A 9,640-nucleotide genomic window follows, 5' to 3' on the forward strand; every position below is an offset into this window, starting at 1 on the left:
TCAACGGGTGTTGCCTACAAACGTCCATGAAGAAAGAGCTGGTTGCCTATTACTTCTACATTTTTAATACTTGCAAGCACTTTAAGCCTCAAAACTACAGATGGCTTCCAACTCTGAACATTATTAATGCATTCTATATAAATTCAAACAGTATCAGCTTCATGGATTAAGCAATACGCATACAGTTTTTCAAAGTATTAGAAGGAGATGAAAACTAATGCAGTCTATAAAGGATGTTTTAGAGGTTAGTTGTGTGTTCTTCCAAACTTCAGTAACATTTAAATACAAAAGCAGCGTTCAGCACAAGATGCTGTTTCCGTTCACCTTTATGAAAGAGGCAGACAACAAATGACTTTGAAATGAAAAAAAAGTGGCTTGTTTATACAAGCATTGAAGATAATGCCATTGGGATGATGTAACAACTGACTTTTTAAAGCTACTCTCTTGCCCTTCATTCTGGAGCTGAAAGAAGAAAAAGACAAAGAAGCTTCTGCAAACCCCATCCATCACATTCTTCTTTCACGTCAATGAACATCTGAGCTGAACTATAGACATATGTTTACATTTTCAAATATCCTTTGTAAAGTGACATTTATTAACAAGCTTGGCACAGAGAAACCTCATTGTGAGAACACACTGACAAATGTCACTTTCTCAGTGTCTCACTAATGACACTGACAATGAATGAACTCTCACCGCTTATAGGTAGAGAGAAACAAAACATTCACTAAACAGAACCACGTAGGTTAATAATACAAATTGAGATATAAGAAAATACCTGATTAAATTATACATCACAGAGTATGTATCATAAGGAATATTCCTTCCCTTCTTTCCCTCCCCCTATCTGTAACACTTTGCAAAGATTTGTAAGCATATTTGTCTTAGCTTCTAGTACTGTACATATCCACATCTTCTGGGCTGGATTGACCATGGTCCATAAGTTTTGGATCAGGCTTAAATTTTGATGTCTTCACTGTTCCTGTTAGAGATATTAAATAAATTGAATTAAAATACATATTTGAACAACTTAGTGACACATTCTAAGAATTACTGTATTACCAAACACAAAAGATCAAAATAATGTACATGCTAATTAAAACTGGGTAAGCGATACAGGATGATGAAGGTATGTTCTAATTACTAGCATACAGCAGTGGATGGGGAGCAGGGGTCTTCCTTCTGCTCTCTATACCTTAATACTACTTCCTGAACACAGCAGGATGAGAGAAGAAATAGTGAGGCTTTGCCCTACACAAGGAAAGGGAAAGTTTGGGACAAGATAAAAAAATCTCCAGTCTTTCTTGCCCCGCTGCTCTTGGGAACAGATCTGTCTCCCAAAACCAACCAGATCAGTATCTTCCCCGAAGCTGCTGCCAGATGACAAGAACTCCAAATTAAGACACACACTCTTACCTAGTTTCACTTCGCGACTCCAAAACCCAATGGACTGTTTACTAAAGCACTGAACCCTCACACTCAGCCTGAATGACAATGCGAAAGACTGACGTATTTAGTGATGCTGTAATTCCAGAAGGTCTCGGAGAATAGAAAGGTGGGTTATCTACAACTGTGCCTCCTGCTATTAGTCTGCTGCTTTTCCAGCTACAGCAGTTGGTTTAACAAAGTGTGCCATGTTCTCCTGAAAGCTCTGCCCCGTTTGGACGAGTGAAAATAAACATCTCTGACAACACTGATTAATTTAGGTCATGGGCATTTCTGGCTGTATCAGGGACATGAACGAATGCCACGAGAACAGACAGAAGATATCTACATGCAGTAAACCATCAAAGACAGTCTGGCCTGAAGTGAATGTAAACATGGATCAAAACATTCCACAAACTAAAATCAGGAAAAATACAGGTGCAAAGCAGATGAAGATGTGAATGTATATTATAGTGAAAATAAAGGGAAAAAATCCCCCCCATCCAAATACATTCTGCTTATATTATGTAAAAGAACACAATGAAAAGAAGGAAGCAAATTTCAGCAACAAGTAAAATTCAGAAACTACCCTACAAAAAGTAACAGTATTTTCAGATTAATTTAGTTCTCCTTTAATAGGTAACTGCACAATTTCTCTTAGCAATTGGCCTTTCAAAAGCTGTATGTTAAATATGCTCTTACATGATCTAGTCAATTATCTCAACCACTTAAGTTGCACAAAGACCACCACTGTAAAAAACCCAGCAAAATAAAATCCAGTGCCTCATTTGGCAATTATACATTCCTCTTCTACCAGAATCTGAAGATACAGAAGCCATATGGAGAAGTGAACAGTACCTCAAATTAGCTGTTCTCACAAAAATCCAGCTGTAATCCTGTAAATTATACTTATGGTAGTCTGATAACATAATATAAAGTAGGTATTTAACAGAAGTACTTGATGATATCATCTCATTACTAGCAATATGGGATATTGTCCACACCACATGGAATGAAAGAAAACATTATTGAGAGAGAACAACAAATATGTAAGAATTCTGACACTGTGACAGGATCCACAGTGAGAAAATTAGCATCCCCCTGAAGCTCTGAAATAGATATTAAAGTGTCTACAATATATTCTCAAGAACAATACGCTATAACAGTCTCCTCTGCTTTAAAGCAAGGGTAACTACAAAATTAAGTAACTGGATTTGCAAGTTGCCCTGAGATTACACTTGAAATGTTTAATTCACCTGATGAAGGCACTGGATCTTCCTTACTCCAAGACTCTACCGGAGAAGATTCTGTTCTGTTAAATGATCTTGACTCAACAGCAGACTCTGGTTTTGTACTAGAAGTTTCTTTCTTTTTCTTATCTTGAGTAACTGATGCTGACTCTTGCTGCAGCTGTGAACCAAAAATCAATTAAAAAAGCTCACACGTGTATATGCTTAATACTTTATTGCAAAACAAAGCTTTCAAGTCTGACTTATGAAGTTATTTTCAGATATGACATCATACAATGACATCCAACTAGTAACGTTCAAGCCAGCTGCAAGCAAGGGACACAGATGGAGAAACTAAAATGCACGGAAGAACCCCACAGTTCACATACAAGTTCAAATTCACATGGGAGGAGATTTACTTTGTCAGGAGCACATACTTCAGTCTGATCCTGTGCTTTTACCTGACCCACTCAAAGTCCTTCACAAGGAAGTCACTGTTCATTTACAGACGAGGAATCTAAAGCCTTGCACAAGACTGGAATAGCATTTAGTTTATACAGAACATTTACTCCCAGAAAATCGAAAGATAAATCATGGTAATAACCTAGTAATGAAAAATAATGTATTGTTTTGGGAACAGGCTTCACTGAGGGGAAAAACATTAATAGAAACTTTACTGCATCAATTCTTGTTTCACACTCAGTTTAATGGTATTTTTCTGAATCTCATTTTCAAGACTCTGAATTCCATTTTTGCTCCTCAGTCAAAATATAAGGTGAGGACTGTACACAAATGAACACCATAAATTTAGCAAATTAAATACTTCTGCATGTTCATATAACTGAGAAACCTTCATCTTCTTTAAAAAGAGGAAAAAAAAAAAATCACTGTGCAAAGCAGAAATTTTACTCTGGAAAGTGCTACTCTTGCCAAGGGTTTATAAACTTCCACTGGAGAAAAACCCTTTCAGGCTGGAGAAAAAACATGTTTAAGTCCAGGATGTATTAACCCAAATTCCGTATGTAATTTACACTGATATGTTTAAGTATTAAGCCAGTTATACTTACTGTAATTCTTTGTATCTTTATCTTAAATTCAGTGGTCTGCTTAGAACCAAAGCTTGAATCAGAATGGATTGTTTTTGTCAAGATCAAAAATGAGCCATAAGAGAAATGTGGTTTTCCCTTATGCATCTTGCATGCATTGTGGGACTACATAGGTGATCGCAGTATACATCGGTGTGAAAGGTGTAACAACTATGGCATCAATTAAACACTGAAGTTACAAAAATATCACAGGGGTTTTGTGCCTCACTTGATACAATAAGTAATCTGAACAGTATCAGCAACCAGAACTTGACCTTCCAATTTACTTTTTTCTCCGTCTGCATTTAGGAGTTACAGACATTACTGAGAAAGCCTACCTTGGTGACATCTTCATTTTTTGCCCACAGTGATTGCAAAGCCCCATAGGTTTGATGGCTTGCAGAAAACAGCTTTTTCCCTGCTACCTATTTGGAAAAATGTAATTTAAAAACAGCTTTACAAATACTAAAATACACAGATCATACAAATGAAATGCAGCTTATTTGCAAGATGTCGTGCATATTTCTCTTACATCAAGCAAATCCTAAACAGTGTTTAAATTGGTATTAGAAATCCACAAGTAGCACTCACATGCTACATTCACCTACTCAAAAAGAAATCAAAACCTGATCAGCCAACAGTGTTTTGGCAATGTCAGGTAGACACCACCAAGATGACAATAACTGGAAATGAGAAATTCTAACACAAGATGCTATCCTATAGCATCTCAAATTGCGTTTCTATCAAGTTTGGCACGGCTTTATTTTTTATTTACTTTCATTTAATTATCTTCCTTTATTTTAGAAACGATTAAAAAATCAAGAGGCTGCATTTTAAAATTCAGTTATTACTTTTTTATAACTATACGATTAACACCATTGTATGTTCTAATGAAGATGCATGTGAATTCTGACTGCTAGTCCCATAACACTTGAAATCCAAGACAGATGAGAATGCTATGACTAAATTCACTGTTAACTCAACATTAAAATACGTGTAAACTTACCTTAGCAAATACCACTGACTGAGCTGGGTAACAAACAGAAATTCCTGAAGCAGTAAGTCCAAGTGGATAAACAATTTTCTTCCATCTAGAACCTGTATAAAGCCAAATATTTCAAATAATCAGACACCAGTGAAATGTAAAGCCAAGCACTTGTGTAGTTGTTTAACCCCTAACCATTGTTTACATCAAACTTATCCCCGTAACAGCTGAAGAAGAGTATACAGAGCGTGATTATAGCTTAGTACAGTCACGTTTGCAGGAGATACTGATACTCTGAACACCGGTTTCTTGAATGAGGAAAAAGCCCAAACTAGATTTTCCAATATAGTGAAAACTGACAAGAAGGTCTGTGTCATTCAGCTGTATCTATTAAATTACCCTTCTGGCTTCAAAACAGTTGAAACCATGCCTTCTGACATGTATTCTCTTGCACTTGTTAAGCCAAACGCCAACATTCTTTAGCAACTTCCCTCTAAATTCCTCTAGTTTTCACTGTATGCAGTAACCTTACTTGTTAATTTGTCTCCAATTTCTTCCCATACACACAGTTCCTCAAAACCAGCAAGGAACGAACTCAAAACTAGTGTCCTACTTTGAATTTCTGTTGATAGCACTATTAGAAATGTCTATATAATCCTGCTCTATTAGGTCTTAGCCAGCTTCTAAAAGTAGCATTTGATAATGTCCCTTCAATTTATCAGTTTCATAGGTTTCTTCAGGTTTTATCAGTTCCATAGGTTTCAGAAAAGCCCTTTGACCATTAGAATTATTACATGCTACACATTCAACACACTGATAATGAAAACAAGCAAAAAACCCTACCTTTTCTTGCCAGTGCTAGGCCAGCTAAGCCTGATATTGTAATGACACCAACTCTGGGAAGAAATTCTGGTGGTGGATCCTTCAGGTAAATGTAAGCATCTTAGAATTAAAAACAACAACAAAAAAAGCATAGCAATTTAATATTAACCCACAGTTAATATTGACACAGTTGATATTAACACAGCAGCAAAGTTAACAGGTTTTCTCCTTAGAGACTTTATAGTGTTTTCTAAGTCCTTAATAGGGAAAGCGGAGGTTTAAGTTTTGATTTACTTTGAGTTACTGTACATGAAATGAGACACCACTTACTTTGGAATCTCCCAATATACTGTTTTTAGGGAAAATAATTTACCTGAAAATAATAGTTTCTGATACTGAACTTAAGTGCAAATACTGCTTGTAACTTGTGCTAGAATCGAGAAGCTGTTTTTATAACTAAGACAGGTTGTGGAATTTCCACCCCTCCAGATGTTCAAGACCTGACTGGACAGAGACAACCAACCTGCTTTGACCTTGCTCCAAGCAGGTGGCTGGACTAGGTAATCTATAGAGGTGCCTCTACAAGGAGACCTATGGATCTATAGGAATTCCAGCTTCAATGATTCTGTGATGCTAATATTTTAAGAACAAAGCTAAAATCAAAGGAATAAGAAGTACTATTTAACTGGTCATTTCTCTCATTTGAGAACAGAAATGAAACTCCATAGCGAATTAAGAGTAGTGCAGGTTTCCTTCTCCCACACGTGCAGAAGGCATTCCCATGCACTCCTCTTCCACCCCTTCCCTCTCTTCTCCCCATATCTGGAATTTGCTGCTTCAACCATCTAAGCCGCAAGAAGAAACAACAGAAAATGCCTAATTCAGAGATGTGACTTGCCTACCTTTTCCAAACTGAATTGAATCCACGACTCCATTTTTAACAAAGAGAAAAGCATCCTACCAAAAAAATAAAAACCAAAACAGAGGAAAGAAATGTAAAATCTTTGCAAAAGTAGATGCTTTCAATAAAACTACTTGGTTGATAACATGTGGCTTAACATAATGAGACAAATAGTATGTAACTTAAAAAACCCACAAACCAGCTCAATCCACCATATTTATATTTTTAAAACTTCCATTCATATTTCATTTAAAAAAAAATAAAAATATCTTTTTAATGTAGCAAAACCACTTTCAAAATTAACATCTCGGGAACAAAACTGAAGGGTAGCAAAACATCTGGACACCAACAGTACAACATAAGAAAATTCAATTACAAAATACAATCTCCTCTTCCCAGTAAAACTCACTTTGTCTTTTAGTTTGCAAAAACAGTGCTCACCTTCACTAAAGACAAGCAATACTAATTAGGACCAAGATGTGCTCAACTAGTTTGCATTACTCCTTTTAAATTGGTCAATTTCTTTAATTACAAGCTTTTTCTTTATTCAGGAAAAAACCCTTTCTTGTATCACATTATTAGTGTCATTGTCCTCAGATTGCTAAATAAATTGAGTAAAATTCTTTAGGAGTTTAATGAAAAGAATGGCATCTTGAGTTACTTCACCGAAATCATTTGTTTGCAGTAGCACAGAATTTGTACCACCAGAGGTCACTGCTCTTCAATCTCGGAAACACTTGATGATCAAGGGCCTGGAAAAGTTTGATGCAGATTTAGAACTAAATGATTTCAGTTATGCAGCCACTGACAAAATTTTCAGGCCAAAGGAATCAGAATTCACAGAAAATACACGAAGACATTTTGATTTCTTTGGCTTTTCAAATAATAAGGTCTACTTTGTTTGTAAGAGAAAAATACACACATAAAAATTCATACTAAGAGCAGCCAGGGTGAAGCTGTCATTTACCAGCAGTTAAGAGAATGGTGACAGGTACCACGTTTTCTTCTGTGCCCAGACTGTTCAATAATATAGTGCGAGGTATTTCTGATGACTAGTTATTAAAAGCCTGCTTTAACAGTTACATAGGATGCACTCAGCCTGCCTTTCCTGAAGTACCTGAATCAGCTCTTTTAACCCATGCTTCAGAAGCAGCTCTCTCTGTGGTCTGTACCTGGAATTTCAGACTCCTAAACACTATCAAGTTCTGCCAGCAAGAATTTACCTACGTAACTCTTGCTGTAGAAGTTAACCAAGAGACATTTCTGAACCTGACATTGTGCGTTGATCTAGAACCAGTTTAGCACTGGCTGGAGGGAACCTATTTTTCTTGCTGCCTTTGGACATGGAAGACAGGGGGAATGCACACAATCTCTGTTATATAACAGCAGAGAAAAATGAGAGAAGGGTTCATTTTTGCATCTTAAAATTACAGATGTATGCTAATACAAGGAACTGCAAAAAATACTCCTGGGTAAAGTATGCTGGTTTTTCCACAGTTTTAGTCTAGTTCTGTCCAGAATTGTAGGAAACTTTGGATGCAGGACTTTCTTACCTTGCACCATCCAATATAGCGCCCAGTTGTCTGTCTTACTGAAGAGAATTGCTTCTGCAAGTGACCGGGCTGTTCTTCAATATATTTCGATGTCAGAGGTGGCGGACAGTAAATTGGTAGCTGGAAAGAAAAGTGTAAGTGTACTGCAGGGGGATAGCTTTGTACACTGTATTTACACTGACTAGTGTTTTTCAGGACTGCAAATACTTGGAGTTCCCACTACAGCAACCAAAAGCTCTACATCAAACTGTGCTCTTTTGTGTTTACAAACTTACTTTACACAAGGGTGACCACAGGTTAGTTCTTTAGAAACAAAAACTGAGAAGTATTGTATAGGTTCTAAGAAATAGAATTACTTTGATAAAAACAACCTTTTATCCAGAAAAGGCATGAGCAAGAATAGTTGGAAGATGCACACATGTAGTGCTAGAAATAGTACAACAGAAAACACTATTATGATCAGTGTTACACTCTTTTACCTTTCCTGGCTTCAGTCTGGAAATAACATAATAATGAGAATGAGAGAAAACTTTACCACACTTCATTTTATTTGTGCTATAACGGTCAGTTATTTAGGAGGCAATTTTTATTATCACGTATTACTTAACTATGCATTTTATATACGAGGTAATACAATTCAATGGAAAGAGATGGTATTCTGCAGTTTCTCCTAGTACTAAAAGACTGACACACAGTAAGATTCTTACCTGATCTGGTTTCACCAGGTGACTTTTTGATTCTTTCTCTGTTGCTGCATATACAGTAAAACATACAAATGGCAGACCTGAAGAAAGAGCTGCCAGCTTTGCCACCTGGGAGAGACAGGTGAAAAAAGGGAGTCTTAATGAAGACATCAGAATTTCCCTCCAGTAAATCTGGATTTTACTGTTGTGTTGTGCTTGATGAAATTCAGGATTAAACAAGTGACTTCTAAAACCTTTTGAAATCAGTGTGTCCTTTAGGAAGCTCTTCTGTCGTACACAAAGATTTTCTCAAATTACAATGGTAAAGAAAAAGCTAGGCATCATGGACAACAACAGTTGTGTCTGAAGTATCTGGGAGAATTTTGTGTTCAAAGCCACGCTGTTTCCATCATCTCTTAAAAGTAAATTAAGTTCCAATCTATTCATCTGTTCAACATTCAGGCGCTCCAAGCCAACGAATGACTCGTTTCAGCAAAAAGCACCTAGGTTTTATTTACAGGACTTCTCTGTGGCATCAGAAAAAACGTTCTCTCCTTTCCAATCCAGAGAACAACTCAGCTGCTGTCTGTGTGGAATAACTGTGTGTTGGCAATACACAGCAGTAACTGGATTTACGAACCACCATTGTAACATACAATCAGGTATGTTACAATGTCAGTTACAGAAACGCAGCTTTGGTCATGAGAGTTCAAGGTCTACTTAGAAGACTAGTTGGAAAAACAACACTGTATATTTCACAAAGCTTAAACTCAAATACAGCTTCACATGAGCATTTTTTAACTGACTGCCCTAAGATTCCAGCCGGAGCTGGCACAAGCACACTGGCACGGCATATGTTAAAAAACTTGTCACAACACGTTGAAGCACCTGCAACTTTGGTGTGATGGTTTCTTCTACTCTCAGGAAAGACTTTCCTCTACTGTTCTTCACCCAAAG

At 36.8% G+C, this 9,640-nt stretch overlaps 1 protein-coding gene across 1 annotated transcript; it reads right to left on the bottom strand.

The window, feature by feature from the left end:
* Nucleotides 1–781: 781 nt before the first annotated feature.
* APOOL (apolipoprotein O-like) lies at nucleotides 782–8,854 on the bottom strand. Its single transcript, XM_010021841.1, has 8 exons — nucleotides 8,708–8,854; nucleotides 8,001–8,120; nucleotides 6,449–6,503; nucleotides 5,568–5,666; nucleotides 4,742–4,837; nucleotides 4,078–4,160; nucleotides 2,682–2,835; nucleotides 782–982 (listed from the first exon to the last, which is right to left on the bottom strand). Exons 1-8 carry the CDS (start codon nucleotides 8,852–8,854, stop codon nucleotides 885–887), a joined length of 852 nt encoding a protein of 283 aa, XP_010020143.1. The 3' UTR covers nucleotides 782–884.
* Nucleotides 8,855–9,640: the final 786 nt, after the last annotated feature.

The sequence above is a fragment of the Nestor notabilis genome, unplaced genomic scaffold (assembly GCF_000696875.1).
Source record: "Nestor notabilis isolate BGI_N333 unplaced genomic scaffold, ASM69687v1 scaffold11039, whole genome shotgun sequence".
Classification (NCBI taxonomy): domain Eukaryota; kingdom Metazoa; phylum Chordata; class Aves; order Psittaciformes; family Psittacidae; genus Nestor; species Nestor notabilis.

Bases quoted from the DNA above. Each gene is read 5' to 3' on its own strand.
- APOOL (XM_010021841.1), bottom strand. From the start codon at position 8,854: ATGTCTTCATTAAGACTCCCTTTTTTCACCTGTCTCTCCCAGGTGGCA. The intron at 5,667-6,448 runs GTAGGCAAGTCA...TTTAATTCTAAG, and splicing joins TTCAATTCAGTTTGGAAAAG to ATGCTTACATTTACCTGAAG. The intron at 4,838-5,567 runs GTAGGGTTTTTT...GGCTTTATACAG, and splicing joins CCTAGCACTGGCAAGAAAAG to GTTCTAGATGGAAGAAAATT.